We start from the raw sequence: 23,671 nt of genomic DNA, 5'->3' as shown, positions 1-23,671 counted from the left end.
AAACTTTTTGTCGCTAATCCCAGTGTAAAGATAGATGAACAACTTGGGGAGAAGGCTGAGGCAATGTTTGTAGCAAAGTGAGCTGTTTACTTGAAGTGTTATTGCTCCTCAGATTTTACTTGATGGTAAATCCTAAGTGGTATTTACCTGTTGCAGATTGTGGCCATCTTCTGGATGTAGACTGGGAAACAACATGGGTTCTACAAGTTTTGGGGAATCTGGAGCCCAGTTTGTATAGGAGACAGCGCTTCCATCAGTCCAGACAAAGTTGAGTTCGCTGAGTATATCATTCAAACCAATCCAGGGATCATTTGAAACATCCTTCAAATGGTAAGTGAGAAAAGCTGGGAAAAAAGACAATAGAAAAGAAGATGAACATGTCATGTCATCAGTCAAGACATCAGCTCATAAACAAATCCTTAAGTATTTTGTTTGTTAAAGTCTTGTAAATAAATTTTAATTAGCACTTGATCAGAAATTTACCCAAGTTTATTATTTCAAGGTTATGCCAAGCCTTTGCCTGTGAAAAGTCTCAAAGAATTAAAGTATTTGGAACTATGAAGCAAGGTTGGAAAGAGGAAAGATACAAAAAACCTGCCTGACCACCATGTTATCTAATAACTTCACTTATTTCAACACTCAGGATGAGCTGATTGACTGATGGAAATGTGTAGCTGTATACAGCTGCAAATGGAAGCCCGGAAATATAGTCAAGGTGAAAATGTGCCTTCCTCTGACATTCTACTGCTGAACTAAGTTGCAGAGTTTAGGCAGTCATTTCAGAGAGATATAGTAATATATCCCTTCCTATTTCCGGCAGAAACAGACCATGGATTCCTTTTCTTTCTCTGTGTTTAAAACTACAAATGCCAGGTCTGGATTTGTTATTTTATGCTAATTCATACCCTATAAATAATGTAAAGCAGTTTACATGGAACAGGAGGAAGCAACCCTTAGCATTACTAGCATGCCCTATACAGATGGTTCCAGTTCTTGAAAAAATGTTTTATGCCATGGCCGTATAACCTATGTTGTGTATACCTATTATAAAATACATACATTTACATACTGTCTTTTTTTGCCATGTTCTTCTTTGCAGGAAATGACCACTGTACACAGAGTAAATGCTACCTATTACGTAAAGAGCTGTTGCACTATACCTTGTACTTGTTCGTTATGTATGCTCGCCAGGTTTCCTCCAAGGCTCATACAAGTTCTTCTTGCAGTATGCCAGTATTCATAGGAAGAGCCAAAAAATTTGTAACACTAGGGAAAAGTGAATATAGACTGTTAGTGAGTGACAGCAAAAGGAATTTAGGTTTGAAATACACTAGTTTAAGTAGAAATTAGCCCAACTCAGACCCACAAAATAATTTTCCAAAGTTAACAGGGACTTGGATCTGGAACCAAGTCCAAACCATTCATAAATTTTAAATTTACTCTGTGTCTTTCTGTGAGGGACTGAGAAAGTCCCAACAAAACTCAAACAACCATTTATAAACCATGGTAGGAGTCTGATGAGAATCTAATGTGTTAACTAACTCAGAGATTTTGAGAAGCCATACTCCATCATTAGTAAAAGACAAAGAAGTGCTGACTTTATAAGAAAAGCCCAGCCCAGGGTTTCATGTAGAATCACCTGAACTTTCTGAAAAACATTTTTGACCTAGAGCCTACGGTCAGCCTGCTCTCATGTGTGTATTCAGCCTTTTTCTTTTCACAGCTCTTTTATTAGTGGAAGTATATGACTCGTGATTTCTTAAAAAGTGCGTAGTCATCACATTACCAATACACATTCACCCTGAAATGGTTTAGGTAATTATGAGTGTGCCTAGTGTGCCCTCTCCATGTTTACAGCTCACCCTCTGCTCTGTGGCACGCCAGTAGCACCATCAGAGAATTATCTTGCATAGTTTGTGGAAAATAACAACTCTGACGACCGTAACAAAAATGCAAAAAAAGTGTACTGGCATAAACTCCACTGGTGTGAGTATCCATAGGTGCTTTCATAACAGTATTGTATATATTAGAAAATAGAACCCTCGCTTAATAAGCACATCAAGTTTGTCCCTTTTGGGAAGAGGCAAGCATTACACTGAAGCCTGTTTGGAAAAATTTGGCCTTATTTCTGATTCATTCCAGCTCAAATGACTGATTTTACGCTATAGTTGGTGCTTTCAGTTGAATTCAGCTCAATTTTTTTGAAAGTATATACAATGTAGCAGTTTTTCCAATGTATCTCAGATGACCACTTCTCAGGAAAACAATTAAAAATCTGTAAACCCACCATTTTGCAGGAATTAGGCAACTGGTTCAATTTTTAATGCAACTTTGGATAATCACTGTCAAAAGATATCTGAGAGACAAAAGGCCTCTTGTATATCTTTAAGTACCTTCCCAAGGACTAATATAATTGTGCTTAGATGGATATTATCATACCTGATTTTTAAATAAAAGCCAATCTTCAGGACATCCTCCAGGAGGTGAAGGCACTGCTGAAGGAAGTGTTGCGTTTATAAAACTTCTGTGCCTCTCACAGATATAGCCATTTGAAAAACCACAGCTGACATCATTCCACAAGCCTGAAATCAATTTAAATATAGATAATAAGACACTGAATAAGATTGAAATTTGTGGGAAAGTGAACTGGCTTCTGTGCTTGTAGGTTCAAAAGCAATCTGCCTGGGAATGTGAGATAACATGCTTCAGCTCAACTCTACCTCCCATCATCACTGCTTACAGGAGGACTTGGCTCCTGCTGTGGCTGTGGGAGTAGCGGCCATATGAGATGGCTGATACGGCAACTCCATGACCTCTGAGTAGAACCCACCCAAACAGCTTTGTTGCACTGAAACATGCAAGTGTAAAGTAATGCTTTATCAGTGAAAACACTATAAAATGTGAAACTCTATATATGTTCTATTCCTTCGCTAACTATTCTCTAATTATTTCTTTGAAGGACCAATTTGCTGTTGATTTGAATAGAACATATTGTTTGTGCAGCTGAAAAATCAGTGATCAAATTGTCCCTGCATTCCCCATTAAAATCAATTTCTTATATTCCACTTTTATGGCTAATATTGCCCCTGAAGAAACCTCAGATATAATGACTATACTTGATTGTGCATATTTTCCCAAATTGCTGGGAAAAAATGGACTAATGTTGGCAAGATATTTTTAACAAACAGGAAAGGAGCAGTACCCATAAAAATACTTTTTTAAAAAAGTTGTGTAACTCACCATCCTTTTTATTTAAGACCACACAATTTTCTTGAGCATCTGCAAAGTTGGGCTCACCCTGTGCCCAAGCTGCATAGTGCACGGGGCTTCCATCCGTCCAACTGAAAAAAAACCCGACAACAAAACAGTAGCGGTTGCTCAGACAACGTTCATGGAACCATTCAGAAAAATCTACCTTGACATGCTAAAAATATTTTTTAAAAAATCACAGCTGAGTCTGTATGTAAACTGAGTTTCCATTAGGATTAAAAGACCTTAGATAATGAAATCCCTGCATGTCAAGTCAAAGAACAAAAATACCTTTTTTTTAACAGACATTATCTATGTATTCATAGCATGTATATTCCCTAGAAAAAAGCCATTTAAACCAGTGTTTTTACAATGTAGTTAAACCAAGGGAGTGCACACATTTCAACATGCAATATAACTCTCTGAATCTGCATTTAACTCCCTTGCAGTGGTCTCTCCAGAAGGAACTCTGGTAGTACAAAACTTCTACAACCGCTTCTTATGAATCTTGATGTAGCTTTTTTACCTACCTAAACTGTTGATCAGCATTCTGAATTAATCCTATGAGATATGACTCCAATTTGCCATTTTTTAAGATCTAAACACAAAAATGTACTTTTAGTTAGTGCTTGCTAGTATTTAATAGTTATCTAATAAGAAAAAGTGTAATTTTTGCGCTATGGAAGCAAATAGATGAATACACATTGTCTAAATGATCATGTGTGGTCACCAGAGAGGACCCCTGTTGAAGTAAATACCATACAACACATACTTTTGCTTTATGATCTTTATTGCTGCTTTCCCAGTTTTGGCTGCATTACTGGTATGATCAAAGCTTTCAAAGTTGTGTTCTCAATTTAAAAAGAAACAAGGAAGACTTGAGAAAAAATTTAGCATAAAATTTTTTGGTACTTTCCTGTTCTTAAGCAGCTATGTAATTCCTGTGCCTCAAGCTGTCTGTCCTCTCCTCCTTTCATATCCTTTCCCACATAATAAAAGCGAGCACCTAATAGTGTGAAATAGAAAGGAGGTGGTGTGGCTACTTTGGTATTAGTAAATCAAACAGGATTATGGCAGGGGTTTGAGGCAACATCCATGCTATTAAATTGTTAGCATGCCCCTGCCACGGCTTTGGCATGTACCCATCAGAACCGTCTCAGGCAACGTGTAGGCAGTGCCCTTGAAATACATGAACAGTTTTGATACGTGTTGCGGGAAAACTAATTCACGAAGGTCCTAGTTCGTCAGTCCCTGACCTGGACCAAGCTAAACCTTTCTTTGAAAAGTTGTTTTGTTCAGCAACATGGTGTGGTATGTGACCACCAGAGCTACACTGGCAGTAGCCTCACATCTACACGTAACACTGTATTCTAGAATATGATATTCGGATGAGAGGTAACCAGTCTGGCAAAAGGACAGTTTTCTCCATATACACCTAATCTGCCTGTTCATTGCTCCTTATACACATTTGGGCATCGGCAGAACTCTATTTAGATTAGAATATACAAGAATATACCCACCCTAGTAAATGGTAAATTCTTTTGCATTTATTTTCCTAAAGAGAAGCTCTGTTCTGTAGAATAAATATTTTTTCATTGAACATTTAAATCTAATGCTAATAAAATGTAGTAATATTATGCAACGAGCACATTCTCCTGTGCTTCACAAGCATATGCAGCAGGGTATATAGGCCATATACGGTATAACACAGTCAAATTTCCTCTTACACATTTCCACAAAAATTTTCTTTCACTATTATTTCCAATAGTAGCAAGATCTCCATGATTGCTTTTGCAGAATGTTCTGGCTTTCTCCATAGAGGTCTTTTCTGTGCTGAAAAAATATTGTTTGTCCCCTTTTAAAATCCAGCCATCTTCTATGACTTCATATGCTGCAACACAGAAGAGGAATCTCTGTATTCTTCATGGTCCTTACACAAAGTTGATGTTGTTACATGATACCACCCTTTAGATAAGAGAAAATAAACAGAAGCTTACCGGCAGAAGGGCCCAGAGGTTCTGGTTTCAAGGGTGTCCCTGTAATGAAATGGGAAAAAAATAAAGATGTAAAATGTTTCCCAAATGTTGAGCCAGTATAAGTGTTCAGTTACTGGAAATGATCTTAATGTCTATCAATTTTCCATATTTTACATATTCAATGCAGAATATATTTATATAGTATCTTTGGTGCAGAGCAAAAATGGATGTTCAGGGAATAACAGATGTATCACAGCCCTACATCTCTGTCTTGGTAGATTTTTGGTAAGTGCATCTTGTACATCCTGAATTTTGCCTAAATTAGGTGACTGAAGTGTCTGAATGAGTACTTGTTTCTGAAAGAAAACTAAAGAGTGAAAATATTTTACTTCAATGTTGGTATACTTTGCACAATAATAAGAGATTCTTTATGGACATTGTCTTGTATCTGAACAAGAAATTCAAATACTAAACAAATTTTTGCTTCAAAATATTTTAAATTTTATTAGTATTCATTTGTTTGTGAAACTTTTTTTTTTTCTGGGAAACTACTTTGTGAAGAATCACCTTTGACTGAAAATCCACCAGCTTTTGAGAAATAATTTAAATGAAAAATTTCAGCATCACACAGAGTGGGATTTTGGAGCAATGTATCTCTAAACACACAAGGCCAAGAGCTATGAAAATGTAAAACAAATGTCACCTTTATAATTTTTTTCCACAGGAATTCATTGTAATGTTTGTGTTGCTGTATGTGTAATTACATTAAATGAAGCATGTGACACACATACTTGGGTAAAAAAAAAGTCATGTTACCTTTTAAAAGTAATCTCTTGTATGGTTTGTTAAAAGATTTAAAAGAAAAAAAATATGTGTCTGTTCTGGAAGTACAAAGTATTATGACTATTTCAGCATCTTTCAGTATGACATTATGCACTGCTGACTAATGATGATAATTTCATCAGGCTATAATTTCTGCCATTCATTCACTAATAATAATAGTATACAACTATTGACACTTCTGCTAATGATTTTTATTTGTGCTGATCATGCAGGTGAGGAATTACAAAGAAAGCTACCAGGAAAGGTATCTTCACAACATCTCTTTAAGATAGATGCCTATGACTATTACTTTTTAAGCATGAGAAGCTGAGACAATGTGCCTTGGTTAGGATCAGATTATTTTGAATAGTTCACCAGCGCAGAAATGATCTTTTTAGAAAAGTATCACTTGAAACATTAACCCTTACTGCTTGTGTGAAGGAGCCTAGAGAGCCACCAAAGCAACACTCCTGCTAGTCTTGGAAGTAAAATGTGCAACTCAATACAAAGCTATAATTGATTCCTCTCTTATTTCGCTGGATATCTTTCATAACAATAGTTACATTTTGAAAAAAAAAAAAAAAAACAAAAAACAGAAGTATAAAAATGGAGGATTTTGCTGCTGGTATGAGAGGAAGATGTGAGCCTGCCTATTGACTTAAAGTATATAAATTTTGAAGCTTGGATTACCATCTTTTCATTACAGCAAGCCTACTGTTACAGGAGTTTGTTTGCATGTCATATTACAAAGAGAATGATTCTAGTATGCTGGTAGTCTTGTTTAAATTAGAGTAGGTGACTAATGTGTCCTTGTGTAGCATTCAAGGTATACCTCAGCAGAGCAGTGAAGTTTCATTTCACAAAGGATACAGAGGTTTAAAGTAATCTTTTTTTTGCAAATAGCAATCCTCTCTTTCTCCCTCTCTGCCCCCTTAGCCCCCAACTTGGAAATTCCCTACAAGCAAAAGTTCCAAGAAGCATGCAGTTTCATGTCAGTCAAAGCCTCTGTTTTGACAAAAATCTGCTTTTGGGCAGAGCAGTGGATTTTACCAGATAAGCCCTTGAGGTTGCTTTCACCTTATTTTCTGTGATTCTGTAATTACATAAGTATATTTTCAGTAAAGCTTATCATACAATGTATTTTTTTAAATAAAACAAAAAAAATTTAAGTGTTGAAACATCATATTCTGAAAGTATTTGTCTTGACCTATTTTTCATTATGCAAAATTCCTGTGAAATCAACCAAATTTTCTACAAGCGTGTAACTTGCAGAACTTCCTGTTTTGATAGATTCAGCTTAAATTTCTTCCTAATGTGAGTTTAGAGTAAAAAGTAACCTACCTTTCTTTATTTCACAAATCCAGTTATGACTGTATTCACAGTGCACCTCAATCCATGACATGGAAGGCTCTTCACTGATTGCTCCACAATACCCAAATGCAGTATTGTAAAAATAATGATTTTTCTTATAATTCACCTACAGAAGAAACACAACTTTGGTTTTTATTCTTATCATACAGGGGAAAAAGTTGTACTCTGGAAGGAAAGAGAAGTAGCACTGAAGTTTCACGCCACTCCTTACTTTCCTCCTATGGCTGTGCAGCCTGTGTGGGCTATTAAAGCAACATAGTCACTCCGCAAGAAAAAAGAAAGGCTCTGGGTTTGCGCAGCATTTAACAGACTCCAGCAGTCCCATGAAAACTCAAATCAAATGAGGTTATAAATCAATAGCAGGGGAAAGGAACGTGGCAATATATCACCAGAGACTAATAAAAATCAGGAGAGACCTTTCTCGTAGATTTGCCACTTAGATTATCGTCTCTGTAGCTGCGACTAGTACTCCATGTTACCACTTTTGTGATGGTATAACTTCAGGGCTTACCGGCCTTTTCCTTTTCCAAACCAGTATGAAGAATAATGATTTAGAGTTACCCAGTGGCAAGGTAGACATTTTTGGGAATTCTTCTACAACTTTCATCCACAGCAGTCATGGAAACAGCTCCAACAGCAAAAAAGAACAGAAAGAAACTGGCACGGTCAAACACTCACTGGGGATCCGTCACTCCAGGAAAGGCCACCATCAGGATCCAAACACTGCAAACCTATCCAGAAGGGCTGAGATGATGGGGATTTTCTTCTAAAGTGTGAAAAAAACGTGTCATAGAAGAAGAGGATGTATGTGGTTAGCTCTGTTAAATTTTGCAAGTTACATGGGACAATAACTCTCACACTTATTGAAGACTTTAAATAGAGTAGAAATTTTTAAAAGAGCAAAATGCTGTTGGTCAGCAAACTCCCATGAGCAAGTAAATGAAGTTCACGCCTTCAAATTTTCTACTTTGCAAATGGTTCTGTTGAAAACACAGCACATTGTTTTTCTTTATTGATGTTGTAATTATAGTGTTCTTTGAGAAATAAAATGTTCAGGTTTGCTGGAAGTCACAATTCAGTTTCAAAATGGTTCAGTAAACGAACTTAGAAATTAGTCTGAAGGAGAAGCATTCAAACAATTTGGTTGTTGGGTTGGTTTGGTTTTTTTTTTTAATTGAAAAGATTTGTGGATATTGACAAATTTTAGGAATTCCAAAAATCTCTTTGAAAATGGTACCCATATGAAATATCTTCCCAGTTCTTTTTCTTATGACTGTGATGATAAACAGATATAGATTTTCAACTAATTATCTCAGGAGCAACTCAATAATATTTTTATTTATTCCTATATAAATAATTGTTACACCAAAATATCAATTATTAGATACTTTGTTTACTTACATTATTAAGTTTTCTATCACTGTTTGCTCTTCTTCACTTCTGATGGCAGCCAGGTCTCCTCCTATTTCTCTGCAGAAATCTCGGGCTTCAAACCATGTTTTCTTTTGGTTTTCTTCTCTCACAAAAACCTATAGATAAATATTAAGGTAGAACACTATCTTTACAGCATGTTAAAAATAAATCTACTGACTGCCTTGCATAAGCAAAACAGGAAAACATTCCATTGCAATTATCATATATAATATGGATTGAAGTGTATCCTACTTGGATAACGTTACGTATCACTGATATAGAGTGATAATTGCAGTGATTTCCATGGATAGTTGTGTAAAAGCTTACTACTTTTGTGCAATAATGTGCCATTCTCTGACGTTTAGACGCCCTATCTATTTGGTGCTCTTGTGTCTCATGAGTAGGATTACTGGAAAAATTAGTACTTACTCTGAAGCATGAATTAGTGCTATTGCTTGTATCCCAACCCAAGGGACATTTGGAATCAGAAGCAATTTCAGGAGCAAGAGGAAGAGTAATTTTTTCAGCTAGTTTTTTGCAGAGAAATTTTGCCTTTACTTCACAGTTCTGAACATCCCATAGTCCAGCTGCATTTCCAGTCCTTAAGGCAACACAACCAGCTTCATTCCCTTTGTGAGATATAAAAGAAAATTGAAATGTGTTTTAAAGTGGTTCCCCTGACATTTTTACAGCTCATGTGATCCATTTACAAAAGACTGTTTGAAATACTAAGTATAGTGTCTGGTCAAAGGAGGAGCTTTGTAAAAAGAGGAAACCAGCGAGCAGAGTCATTCATCATCTTCCCTTCCCTTTGAAAAGCTTTACAAGTGCATGAACAACCCCTTGCCTGCCTCTTTCCTATGCCACTCACTGCAAGGATTTGGCAGCCTGTCACCCGGGCTGGAAAGGATTTCAGCCTTTCCACTCAGTTTGATTTTGCTCTTGTAAGCAACGAGGAGCCAGAAAAGAAATATTTTCCTGGCAGCTTATATCAAAGACACTCCTACTTCAAAGGCAGAATGTTCATATGTGTCATCACGGATGTGTTTTAGCAAAGTTGGGAAACAGTTTAGAATTACAATACAGAAAGTTCCTTAGTAGCATAAATTTACTCCAGTGGCAGAGTACCAGGCATTGCCGTGTTCCAGTTTGTGTACAGAACACCTTCACCAGTCACCCACTTGAACATCCCCTGCTCTTCCATGTCTGAGAGACCAATCCAAAAATACTTCTCAGAGCTCAGACCAACGAGGCTGGTCAAGTAGGCTTGCTCGTTTCTGAAACGACAGGAGTCAGATGGGGATTAAGCCTAGCTTTCCCTTACTCTGCCATTTCTTGTGGCACAAGACTACACTAAGACTAGACACAAGACTAGAATGGAGTCTCCATTAGGTTTCCTTTTAAGTGGAAATATGTTACTTAACTGGATAGCAGATGGACTAGCTTCAATAGTAGGTGAAGCCGTGCTATACTGAAAACCTGCTCCTTACAGAACAGAAGCAGCTGTGGTCTGTTTTTTTCAGAGTAAAGTACTGGAAAACATGAATGTGTAAAATATATTTAGTTAGAAAAGATCTACTGTATTTACTGATTCTTTTTTTCTCCAGAAAAAAGATATTCTGGTTTTCTGGTTTCACACTTTTCCAAAGTTCTCAACTATTTTATAAAATTCCAAGATTATTCCATCAGATGTAGTTTTTAAACTCTTTTCATACCTGTCTCCTACACTTGTTAAATAACCACTGCTCCTTTCACAGGTTTTCTTTGCTTCTGAAAATGTTACAGAGGTATGTCCAACCAGGTAGCAGTAAAAACCATGTCTTTCCCAGCCCTGTCAAGAACACGTGGAATATATTTACAGTAAAAAGAGCATACGTTCTAGTGCTTGAATTTCAGTGTCTGCTCTTAAATCAACATATTTTAATGTAACCTAATGCAGTAATATAGTAATTTGAACTCCAGTGGACTAATGGAAATTAAGCTTAGTAAACATCCAGAAAGAAGAGATTTAATGCATATGAGTCCCCCTTTTTGACAATTAGTAACTGATAAATATTAACTGATAAAAAAGTCAGAGGTACACAGAATGGAGAGTGTATTTAGAAGCGGGTGAGTAAAATACTTCCTTGCTCAGAACCGAAGAGAGTAGTCTGTGTTATAGTGAGATGCTGACTCAAGTTTCCTGATGTTTCTAGGCTAAAAAAACAGTAACTAGACTAATTAATTGATTTAACTCACCAGTTCACCTAAAAAGTCTGACTGAAGAGGTAGCATAAAAATTACTGAAAAGCAAAATCCTCAAAATTACAGCTGAATTCCAAGTCACATTTCCCTTCTATACCTGCTCAAGATTTGCTTGCTGCATCCAAGAAAGGTAAATAAAATCTGTGTTCGGTATTTGGCTGCTGCCTAGTTCCATCTAGCACAATGAGTCTCAGCTCTGTTTCCCATGTGGGGTTGTGGGAAGTGTTTTTAAATATAGAACAGTAGTAAATAGGAAAGTAAAAAAAGGGAAAAGGAGAAGAAAAAAAAAGCAGTAGGATACAATAACTTGTTCAAAACAACTTCACTCATAAAAGCAATTTGATTGTTTTGATTTGGCTTCAACAGTGAGATTTGTCATCATCTTGCATCATGTCACCTAGTCCCGAAATGGTTCCCAGTATCTACTATGTCTTAGGTAACCGCAGAGGGTTGTAGAACAATATAACAAATACGCAGAAAAACGCAGTAATGGCTTTAGCCTCTTTTGCAGACAGTTCTGAGAGATAATGGGCCTGACTCATATTGATTAAAAAAATTTCAAAATAACTGTATTTTAAATAAGGGAATGTAGTGAAAATTAGCACCCTGAATTTGATGTACAATCACATTTGTTAGGGAAAAAAGAAGATAGTTTCAATGTCAAGTGGAGCTTGTGAAAACAATGGATTTTTGCTAACCAGATTCTTGGTTATGCTTTGTTCTTACCTTCGGGCAGGCAGGATCAGTCGTTACTGTCCCAGAAACTCCTTGTAGTGGGTCTCTTCTGCAGATGTAACCTAATTTTATATCACAGGCACTGTCTGCCCAGTATCCATCCTAGATGCAGTTTGGGAAGAGGTGAAAAACAGTGAGGCAGAACCTGTTTCCTTTAGAAACGTTATTGATTTTTTTTTTAAATATTACTTCAATGGGAGAATAAAGATCTGTACTTTTTAATGAATTCCAAGTATTTGTGCTTAGTTGTGAGGTTATGTTAAGCTAACTAAGCGTCACAGGCAGACTGTTAAGGTTTGCTTGGCATATAATGTACACTCACAATCAAATATGAACATTTATCTAGTTATCTCTAATTTAATTTTAAATTTAATTTAAAACAACCACCTTTCTGAGTGAATAAAGATACCATTCCCTGATTTGTTTCTAAGTTGCATTCATAAAAAAACTAGAAATAGAAATAAAAATCAAATAGTATAGTGCTACACAAATGTGGAATGATTCTACCTCTCCTGCCATAATGACACAATCTTCTTGCCCATTGATTGCATGGGTTGGTTCTCCAGGCAACCATTTGGTATATGTCACAGGAGTCCCATCACTCCACTCAAAGTACATTTGAGTGTTGAGGTCATTCAGACCAATCCACAGCTCATCTGCAGCTTCTAAGAACAGAAATTCACCTGTGTTAGTACCCGAGTTGAAACAGTCCGTAGGAGCAAGATTTTATGGACATGAGCAGAAAATGCCATGTTACAATACAAATTCATCTAGACTAAATGCCAGTGGAGTTTATTTTAAGATCTAATTCACATTCTTCTTTCAAGAAGTTAAAAAATGAGATACCAGCAGGAAATGAGATTCCTCAGCTTTATCAGTAAAAGTCCATTACTGTATCTACAACTACAAGGTGTCTGAGGCAGATAATCTGCCCAAATACTGCAGTAACTAGAGCTGTTATTTCCTTTGAGTGATTTCATGCAGTGAAAGACACATGAAAATCAAAATGGAAATAATGAAGACGAAAATTAAGAGATCACTAATGATTCCTCTCCTGGTTTTTTGGTGTTTGGGTTTTTTTAACCTATATATATGTGGGTTTCCCTATAAATATTCATATCAAACAAATAAGAAATTTTTTTAAATCCTGTAAGATTTCTAATAATATAATTCTCCATTTGTACCAAACACTGCCCTGTAGAAATACTCACTGTAGCCAAGCTGAGACAGTATGAAGCCGTGCTCCTCAGGGTTGTGGATACTGGCCAGATTGCCATTGCTCTCATTGCAGGAAATTAGGGCTTCTCTCCATACTCTGGGATCTCTATGAACCATGAAACAGTGATCTCCATAGGGCAACCATCCTTCTGGGCATTTAACAGGCTCTGCATCCCCTCAAAACCAATAGATATTTCACAGTTTTAAACAGTGAAAAACTGAAGTCTAGAATAACTGCAATTACATTTGAAATCAGTTAATTAACTAATTAATGGAGTGATTACAAATAAGCAGTACTTCCATTCATTCCTCATACACATAAAAAACATTTTGTTTGCTGTTGCACACTGTACTTTTACAGAAAACATACTGCATTTACATAAAAGAGGAAAATAATGGAGCCAGTCGTAACTGGGCTTCACTAGTGTGAAATATTCACTATGGGACAGGAATATTTTGGAATTCCATGTATAGTGTTTTCACACACTATACCCTACCCAATTATGTTTTGCATATTTCATAAAGGCATTATTACTGCAGCACAAGTAATTATCTGCACACGTGGCCTTCCATACTAAGTCTCATTAAATAAATCAGAGAAAAGCATAGTAGAAAAGTGGTCTGAAGGAACTTGCTCTTTTTTGCCATCTTTCTAGGTTACAAGCAATCCCACTGAGAAGGTGGTTTGAGCTTATTGGTGCCTATTGGTGCCATCTTTCCAGGACTTCAGTGGTAAGCCTCAGTGTTTTCACTGGAATGCACTGCAGGAAGGGTGAGGCATCTCTAACTTTATTTTCACGTTCATGCAGTCCATGATACTTTTGTGACAGTGTATGGCTTAGACCAGTGCCTCTGGAATTGTGAATAATAACACGAAATAAAAATTGCTTGTGTGGTTACTGGGTTCCAGGAACATTTCCAGTATGTAAATATATTTGGTTAAACAAATAAGAGTATGCTTTGTTCTGTGCCACTCATCAAAACAGAAGAACAAATGACAATGCTCTTTTTTTTATTTTAAATAGCTATGAAATTTCATTTTAGTGACACAAATTCTGTCTTTATCAAAGGGTTTTTATTTGCTTGATGTACCTGATGGAAGAATGAAAGGATCCAGTGTGGAGTTTTCCTTTTTACAGATATAGCCAACTTTCAGCTCACATGGCTGGTTTTCCCATTTAGTATCTCTTCTGGGATTTAGTACTGCACAGAGTTTCTCAGGCTCAGGCTCAGGGCTTCCTTCATAGAATAAAAACCAAATTATTTTTATATAGCACAGGTTTTATGTCAGCAGCTGAAAGAACAATTTGCTTCCAGCCCTTTCATATGTCAATTACGGACTCATGACTTCATTGCTACAGTTATTTTTCTATCGGAGGTAAGGAAATGTAATTTAAAAGTACCCATCAAAACATTTATTTAGATGCTTGTTGCATAATTCACACTTTCTGCCAGATTTGATTGCAGAATAGCGGTCTCAAAAATAGGATATTCCTATAAGTTTTGTGAAAATTGTTGGCTTGCACAGAAGAAAGACTAAACTTTGAGCCTGCACTGATGGAAAAGCTACAGCAAGTCCTTTCCTTGCTCCCCACCCCCCCACCCCACCCTGAGTTTAATTAGCCTGTGCGTAGGGGTCAGCCATACATCTGCTGAGGAATATGTAGCGCACAACCTGTTGCAGAATAAATTATGTTGTTCCCCAGTCAGTAGATGCTGGACTGAAGAGTCCAGACATTGAAGGGGTACCTGGTGCTGCTGCAGTTGCAATGCCGTACACGGACTGTAGGAAATCATAGTTTCACAGCTCATGAAACATATAGTTTTATGCACAATTTGTTGTCAGGACCCAGTTATGCTAATAGGACTAAGTAATAAGCTTAAAACACTCAGTTACATTCACGAAATCAGAGGACACAGTTTGAGCTAAAATCTTTGTGCAGGGACACAGTAAGGCAGCATCTTAGCATAGTTCGTATTCAGACAAGGAATGTTACAGATGTGAAGAGAGAAGAGCATTCTTCAGAGTTAGAGCCATCAGCTGCTAACAATAAAAAGAAATTTCAAAACCTGAAAATTAGAGTTCTAGCTCTGCATTGTAGAGCTAAACCAAGATCAGTGAATGAATATTACTTGTTAAAAATATGAGACAAAAACAAAATGCCACCGATCTGTGGGATACGTTGTCTGGCAGTTGAGTAGGGAGTGGTGGGAACCTAGATTGGTCAAAGCCTGATAGGCTTCCTCTTTATGTGAGCATGTTAAATGGCTTACAGTTTCTAGAGCTGTGTTTAGCAGAGCACAAAAATAATAATATGGAATTCCTAAAATAAAATATAAGGCATATCTGTTAGATGAGACATACCAAATCACATGTGAAAACAGATCTCATTTCCACAGTGCCCTTGTAGGGGAGCATTTCCTTTCTATGTCAGGTTCTGATCCAGCAGCTTTCAGTGGTGTGCGGAAACAAAAAAGTTACACTCAGGCCCTTTGGAAAGGTCCTTTCTGCATGTTCCTTTGGCAACTTGGCTGCAGATTTTCTCCTTGGTGCAAGCCAAGCCTCCTCATGTGCCCTCACACTTGCTGTGTGTCTCTCCCCTGCCTGCCGCTGCAACCAGCCCTCCAGGAGGTTCTCCAGGACCACTGTCCTTGGGGATTGGGCAGTGTTTTCTGCTTCTCAGAGAGGTCCACATTGCAATGGCTTACTTTTTTTTTTTTCCTCCCCCCAAAAGATACAACTTATAATAATGTTGCAGTAAACTGGAAATGTGTAGATTAACTCATCATAACAGCCTTCATGTGGGGATACAGGAACTCCAAGGGTGTGGGCTGCTTGACCTGAGCGCCAACTACTCTTCTCTACAAGGCTTAAGGAATTTGACCAGCTCAGCAGAAGGTAGAAAACCCTCTACCAGACTCAGCGACTCTGGGCTTTCCCTTCATCTTCTGTGCCATATAAAAACAGGTGGCACCTCTGAGACTTAGGGAAGGCCAAAAGATGGAATATGTGTGCATTTATTCAGCAAGCAAACATTCAGCATTTGCTGCAAACAGCTGTTGCCATGACAATCATTAAGTGACTTTCAAAGATAAACTGACAATGCTGTGAACTCTATTTACAGTCTCTCTTGAATGTTAAAGAGGAGAGAAGAAAAGAGGAAAAGCATGAGAAGTGAAGGGGAAGGCTTTGAAAGACTGATTCTCACTGACAGCTGAGTCCTTGCAGGATGCGGAGTCTGATAATCCTTGTGAGAGCTGAAGAGACACAGAGGTTTTAACTGACTTGAAGGCATTCCTAGCATGCTACAACTCAGCTAGTGCTTTTCACTTTATCTGCTTCTGATAGGAGATGAGTTTATTTAACTCTTCTGCTTGAAACTCCTTGTGATATATCCAGTGAAGAAAAGCATCATTCTCAGCTTTTTAATCTCACATGTCTCATAAGCCTTTCAACTCCATTTCCTCGTGTTCATGGTGAATGCTAAGGACAGTAATTAATATGCATTCAGCATTCTGGTGGGAAAGATTCATTCCAAAAACTGTTAAAAAAAAAGATTACTACCTTGTGCCCAGTTAAAGTATCTGAAGGGAATGCCACCGCTCCACTGCCAGCCGCTGTTGAGATTCAGGCTGTTAAGCCCAATCCAGAGAGAGGATCTTTTGGTGTCAATCAAATCTAGGTAACCAAAGAGTTGAATTCTAATGAGATTCGTTAGGAAATGCTCTGCATTTTCAAAGTTTGGAGGAAGATAATAAATGTCTGCTTAGTGATTTCTAAGTTCAGTACAGAATCCATGTTTGCTGGTAATAAACTCAGAGAGTTTATTCTGTAGTTATAGGGCAGAGAATGGCAAAACACTATTTTACATATTAGTTTATCTGAATTTATGCTATTCTACAGTTACATGTAAGCAATAAGCTTTGGAAACTGAAACACTGAATTGCTATTGTTAATATTTATGTTACAAGTTTGCTTGAGTGTGATGCAATTGATACAGGGCCTTCGTTCTACAGTCTATGCATAAATCCAGAAAGTCTTTAGATTTTTAATAGCATTTTGTATAAAATGTGTATGGTATTTCCAAAAATCTATTTCATTAGATATATGTGAAGAATACTGATTTCTTAACGCAAAAGTCATATAATGACTGCCTCCTATAATGACTTTCCTTCTTGTAATGTCCCTTTCTAGGACCTTTCTGGTGTTTTCTGAGCTTGAGCCAACTTTTGATTAATTAGCTGGAGATTCTTAACTTTCTTTGAAAAAATAATAATAATAGAGATAATTTCAAGTGGCATTTCCACAACTTACAAAAGTTCCACCTATAAAAAGCTTAATTTAGAGTAATTGTGCTATTTCTCTAGCAATACATATACTATTATTACATCAGCTATTCATTGTAATGTGATCAAAGCACTGAAACATTTGTTATCAGTTAAAAAACCCTATGAGACACTCTTTTTACACAGTCTTGCTTATTAGTTCACCTCTTAGATACATTTGTTCATGTATCTCTGTGACACTTAATAATTCTGCGTTCTGCTGCTGGCAGCTCTTCCTTGCTTGGTGCCATGTGAGAGCTGACTGGTAGTTTATCTGGTAGTAGGTTCCTGTCAAAGGATCTGTGCTCCAAAATCTGTCATTGTCTGTGTGAGAGAAAGTATTGCAGTTTGTTATAAACATCTTACACAAAATGTTACAAGAAAATTTAACTGCAAGCTTACTTGTGAAATGAGATTCTGGAGCAAATAAGGTTTAGACCTGCCAAAACCCGCACTCTTACATTAGCTTGCTCTTTGTTAAGAAAAAGAGAGTTTGCCATTGACATTAGCAGATATGGGCCTTTCATCCTTTATTTTAAGTTTTCCCTTTCAAATCTGATAATCTCCAGGTGAAAAAAAATAGTGTAAAGAGATAGTAAGACAAAACTGCACCTTGGTCATTATCTACTCTGAAAACCTGTTCAGCAGCTCATAGGCTATGCCCGAATTAATTCTTGGCTGAAATACAACTGAAATGCAAATATTTCCAATGATGGAAAGTTTGCTTTTCAAACTATGCCATCATTAATTACATTTGCAACGCTACAGACTTGGGGAAGAGTGGCTGGAAAGCTGCCTGGCAGAAAAGGACCTGGGGCTGTTGGTCAGCAGCCAGCTGAATATGAGCCAGCAGGGTGCCCAGGTGGCCAAGAAGGCCAATGGCATCCTGGCCTCTATCAGCAATAGTGTGGCCAGCAGGAGTAGGGAAGTGATCGTGCCCCTGTACTCGGCACTGGTGAGGCCGCACCTCGAATACTGTGTTCAGTTTTGGGCCCCTCACTACAAGAAGGACGTTGAGGTGCTGGAGCGTGTCCAGAGAAGGGCAACGAGGCTGGTGAAGGGTCTGGAGAACAAGTCTTATGAGGAGCGGCTGAGGGAACTGGGGTTGTTTAGCCTGGAGAAAAGGAGGCTGAGGGGAGACCTCATCGCTCTCTACAACTCCCTGAAAGGAGGCTGTAGCGAGGTGGGTGTCGGTCTCTTCTCCCAGGTAACAAGCAATAGGAGAAGAGGAAATGGCCTCAAGCTGCGCCAGGGGAGGTTTAGATTGGATATTAGGAAAAATTCTTCACTGAAAGGGTTGTCAAGCATTGGAACAGGCTGCCCAGGGAAGTGGTTGAGTCCCCATCCCTGGAGGTATTTAAAAGACATATAGATGTGGTGCTTAGGGACATGGTTTAGTGGTGGACTTGGCAGTGTTAGGTTTATGGTTGGACTCGATGATCTTAGAGGTCTTTTCCAACCTAAATGATTCTATGATTTTTTAAAATATATTCTTTATTTCTAGTCTGCATGTGTTTTAGGCAATTGGAATTTAGAAATTGACTTCCGAGAGCTCACTTTTAGCAAAACTGTTCCCTCAGCAAGTGCTAATAAGCTGTGATTACAACTTCCCTTAACTTTCTCTTTTGTTGAGGAAAAGATATTGAATTTCTTGAACGATTCATTAGAAGAAATGTTTTCTGGTTTTTATTGTGTTTCTTTATTACTGATTCACTTCAGATTTTTAACATTCTTTTTTAACTGTAGACTCAAGTGTTAGTGATAGTGTCCCAACAATTATTTAATGCCAAATACTTCATTTTTGCCAGTTTATATAGTGAGGATGTTCTGGGATTTTTCAAGCTACTGCATGCAATATTGCACCAGGAAATACTTTTGAGTAATATCGGTGAAAGTGGTGGTGGTAGTTGGTGGTTGATAATGAGTTAAACCTGGTTTCCCTGTGCAATACTCCTACCAAAATGATGAATAGTGAGTCTGTGGTATAGCACTGAAAAATTAGGTCTGAGGCAGCATTTTTAATATTTTCATTAACAATGTATTTTGGTGTCCTTCATCCTGCAATCAGATGCACATATCTGTTCAGACAACATTATCTTGTAATGTTATCTGAAACATTACAAGGGAAAAGCTGATGATGCTGCTATTTCAGTAAGACCTTTGAGCCAATCTTCTTATTTAATGTCTTTCAGAAAACAAACTACATCCTCCCGTGGACTATAGACCAATCTTGTGATACAGAACAGGGATTTGCATGGGTAGAAAAGGTTTTACTACTGTTACCACAAAGAACAATGAGGCAAGGAGAATTAGGCTGTGAGTAGCGTCTCAATTTTCAGATGATTTTATGGTGAATGCAGTCATATTTAAAGCGTACTGGTCTTTTCCTGGGTGTTAGCTACTGATGGATATACCCAGACAACTTTCAGCCTGACTGAAAACTCATAGGAAATATTTTTGTTTCTTCTGTAAGGAACGTTATGGCATGGCAGAGACATTTTTGAGTAAAATAAAGTCATTACAAGGTTTTTCCCTTCCATATTAGTAACGGCGTCTCAGTATTGATATATTTACCTAACAGTGTTGTGTTATAGCATCTATGTCAGCATTTGGGACTTACTGCCAGTTGGACAGAACCCATACAAATGGTCCGTGTTGAAGTTGGGGGTTGTTGCACACCAGAGCAAGCCATCTGACCTGCCGGCAGCCGTGCAGCCGGCGTGCCATTTACCACTCAGCTGGAAGGGGAAGACACATGGAGCTCCGTTGGCGTTTCCTAACAGTGTAAACAGATCTGAGGGGGCAAAAGAGAAATGGTAATATAGGTACAGAAATCTGGGGGACCCAATTCTCTACGTATCTGTACTCTCCATACGGGTATGTGGAGAAAGTGTTACAAGTGTTGCACCAGTGTAACTGGGGACCTACTGTCACCAGCAGTGTCTTCCAAGGAAGTTCTGGATAGGTCTTGCAATTTATCATTAACTTATGATGTTGCCAGATATAATGGCTGGAAATAGAGAAGTTTCATACTGTAGTCAAGAATTATGATAAAACTGTAGTGATTTTTGTCTCATATATTTAATAATAATTTTCTAAAAATAGCTTTTTTTTTTTTCATGTAGCTTAACTTCCTGTCATTCACTAAAAATAAATCATTTATTTAAGTGCTAAATGTTGTGGGGGTTTTTGTCATCTGAAATCTTGTAGAGGAACTGAACAGTAGTGTGCATGGAATTATTTCCTTATATTTACTATAGGAGTATTAAACGTAAAGATTTTTGCCTTTCATCCAACAATGCTAATACCATTTCACTAGTACTAGTATAGAGTTAAATAAAGCACTTTATTAAAGCTAACTATTAAAAATAGCCTGGATCTACCTTTTGCTTTAAAAGTAAAGAATAAAAAAAATGCACATTTTGCACATACTATGTTCTCTCTGAAGCTAAGCACCTGTACATCTCCAGGATGGAGGAACGCAGGCCTGAGTATGTGAACGAATCATCCTCCAGTCCAACATTGCCTGAGGTGGAACAGCTGATGTTGGACTAAGGGGAGCAGAAATCAAAAAGGACCCTATCCATGAGGCAAACAAGTGGGTTCAAGACACCATCAAGATTAACTTCTAAATTTTACCTTCATGGCCTTTAGAACACAAATCATCCATGGTTCCATAGATCTTCCATTTATTCATTGTTGCTGATCCTGTGTTCATCACAATATTGTCTTCTTTTCTTTTGCCAGCACTGAGAAATAAATCTTCCCCTTGGATTGCCAAGGTTGCATTTCTGCACTCCCATTTCTGGAATTCACTTTTCTTGTTGCAGGGGTACAAAGAAATTTTAGCCTGGTTTTGCTTGTAGGGCACTCCGAAACATTGTGCAAATGCCACGCTCATCACCTGGTGATCAGACACCCACCTGAATTTTTGTAACTCAGTATTTTTGTTGCAAGCAGCTGTTGTGACTGAATGAGCACTCTGAGCAATTAAACAGAGTTTAGTATCCTCATTGTATATTAAAAATATTTCATTGTCTGTAAAACAAAATAATCAGAATTAATGTATTTATGGTGGGCACATGGTGAGGGAGGCTTGTGAGGAAAGAGATGTGCTGTTGATTCTATGCTGATATGACTCGTGTCAGGAGACTGTAAATCTGAGTCACGTCTGCAAAGATCAAACAGCATTTTCAAGACATTTATTTCCTTCTGGGAAGGAAAAATAAGTGCAGCTCATGTAAATACAATGCAGAGGAATAAGAGCACATAAAATACATTATGACAGCTTCAAAAATGTCATCACTGTAATGGAATTTTCATGAGTATAGTGGATTTTATTTTTCTAAATCCCTCCTGAAATACACATTTCTTTCAAGATTTCCAAAAGAGACCTTACTGAAGAGTTGGAAGTTTGCCATCACTTCATGCACTATAGATTTAGCTCATGTTACATACATCTCCACGGGGTTGCATTTGTGCTTAATACAGTTAATGAGTGAGCCTTCTGTGACTCTTGCTCCTTCTGTAATTGGCATGTTCTGTTACAGTTTGGGGTATTTTTTAGGATGAAAAACTGTGGAACAGTGATTTGTTATCTTGCCTTGTTCCAGTATCTTCTCATTAGTACATCTATCATAAGAAGTCAACAGAATTCACACAATCAAATCACAAACATTCTCACAAGAACCAACACCGGGCAGTATATAGAGGTAAAGATAATATAGGCGTGTGCCTGTGTGCCTGTACATTGTTATGGAAAGACAATATGTGAATGCTAAACAAGCTAGCTAACTCCCAAAAGATTATAGGCAGCCTAATTTAGTAAGTAATCCATCAGGACAAGTAGGCCCTGCCGGGAAGGGCTGCCCACTACTGCAGTTGTACTGCTGACGTGTAAAGCAGGTCGTTCAGTGCTGGGCATTGGTCTGTGAACACAGCTGCCTGCTTTTCAAAACATCAAGTAGCATACAGCTTCCACTGCCTTTGGGTCATGAGGGAGTGAAATTTGGACTACAGGGAATATTCTAGGACCTATGGGACAGGAGGGCAAGGCTTTGCCCTTCAGTTGTTTGTGCCTCAAATCCCCACCTGGAGACAGAGATGTAGGATCACCCCCGTATCCATCTGAGAGAATAACCACATAAGGGACAGTGAGATACCCTTCCAAACACTAAAGTAAATTTGTAGGACAAGGGTAGGATGTTAGGGCACAGCCAATGTTGAGTAGTGAACAGAGCAGAAAGTGTCTGGGAAATTCTGGGAAGCTATGACAGGAAGAATAGTTATTGTCAGGATATCTGTATTTAATGCTTGAGCTCTCCCAAGAAGGCCCTGTGTTACTTTGGCCAGCTTAGTAATCTATGGAAGTTTCACTTCTTCAGATCTAAATTTGGAGCAAAGACCTAGTTTCTTCTTTCCTTGTCCATTTAGACAGAAAGTTTTAAATCTTATTAAATCTTTTATTTCTTACTGCTAACTAAATAAGTGCTTTGTGTAGTGCCCTAAGTTTCAGCTATTGCCCCTCGTAGTATTTTTGGGTCTTATAATAGGAGTTCTTGCTGGAAACTATGAGGTTCATGCTTGGGCTATCATGTGGGTTTGGGTCCCGGCTCGCAGAGCAGAGGGGAGACCCCCTTTTTGCACAGGCTAGTGTTGGCGAAGCTCACATGGCACAGTGCCTGCTTTCAGAAGCTGTGGTTTGTACCCCACTCCTCCACAAATCTAATGAATTGAAGGATAAAGGAAAAATGTCCTTGAACCTTATCACCATCCTTACATCAAAAGGGAGTTGTGATCTGTCTTCGGTCAACTTCAGAGCCTTAACAGAGCCTCTCATCCTTACTCTGAAAGCCATAGTGGTTATTCCAGGGCTGATCTTGACTCTGATCTTTTTAATATTTTTTTCACTGGCATCTGCTCAGCCACAGTATTACATCTCACATCAATCCACAAGCTCTATCTCATCCCACACAACCTCATCCTAAGGGTAAGAGATACACATACAGCACCCTATTTAATTCCTGTCTCTTTAATTTTTCGTAACTCAGTCACATATACAGACAATGACTATGGAGCGTACTGTGAAGTCCCTCTACTTCACAGAACAGGCATAACTAATAATTAAGTTGCATCCAAAAGGAAATCTTTATCCGCATACATGACTCTGTCATGACTTCTGATTCCCAGCTTTATCCCATCTTGACTCTTCCCCTCTCTTTAAATATGAACCAACATCTCTATCTGCATCTTTTTTTAAACTTATGTGGACCACTCCAGTTAGGATGAATATGAAATGCAGGGCAGTCAAGCTGGGT

The 23,671-nt window shown here is 37.9% G+C and overlaps 1 protein-coding gene across 1 annotated transcript in view; it reads right to left on the bottom strand.

The window, feature by feature from the left end:
* LOC143157117 (macrophage mannose receptor 1-like) overlaps positions 1-23,671 on the bottom strand; it is a 34,225-nt gene that overhangs the window by 10,316 nt on the left and 238 nt on the right. Inside the window, exons 2-22 of the mRNA XM_076331645.1 lie at positions 20,994-21,392; positions 19,975-20,148; positions 17,520-17,678; positions 16,594-16,707; positions 14,121-14,267; positions 13,022-13,204; positions 12,318-12,475; positions 11,802-11,912; positions 10,547-10,662; positions 9,960-10,108; positions 9,261-9,460; positions 8,820-8,947; positions 8,097-8,184; positions 7,389-7,524; positions 5,247-5,285; positions 4,977-5,140; positions 3,780-3,847; positions 3,241-3,341; positions 2,440-2,582; positions 1,161-1,266; positions 148-344 (exon numbers count right to left, since the gene is read on the bottom strand). Of these exons, the coding sequence (XP_076187760.1) occupies positions 148-344; positions 1,161-1,266; positions 2,440-2,582; positions 3,241-3,341; positions 3,780-3,847; positions 4,977-5,140; positions 5,247-5,285; positions 7,389-7,524; positions 8,097-8,184; positions 8,820-8,947; positions 9,261-9,460; positions 9,960-10,108; positions 10,547-10,662; positions 11,802-11,912; positions 12,318-12,475; positions 13,022-13,204; positions 14,121-14,267; positions 16,594-16,707; positions 17,520-17,678; positions 19,975-20,148; positions 20,994-21,392 (3,080 nt within the window). The remainder of the gene's footprint in view (positions 1-147; positions 345-1,160; positions 1,267-2,439; positions 2,583-3,240; positions 3,342-3,779; positions 3,848-4,976; positions 5,141-5,246; positions 5,286-7,388; positions 7,525-8,096; positions 8,185-8,819; positions 8,948-9,260; positions 9,461-9,959; positions 10,109-10,546; positions 10,663-11,801; positions 11,913-12,317; positions 12,476-13,021; positions 13,205-14,120; positions 14,268-16,593; positions 16,708-17,519; positions 17,679-19,974; positions 20,149-20,993; positions 21,393-23,671) is intronic.

The sequence above is a fragment of the Aptenodytes patagonicus genome, chromosome 2 (assembly GCF_965638725.1).
Source record: "Aptenodytes patagonicus chromosome 2, bAptPat1.pri.cur, whole genome shotgun sequence".
In the NCBI taxonomy this organism is placed as follows: Eukaryota; Metazoa; Chordata; class Aves; order Sphenisciformes; family Spheniscidae; genus Aptenodytes; species Aptenodytes patagonicus.
This window is presented reverse-complemented; position numbering and strand designations above follow the sequence as displayed.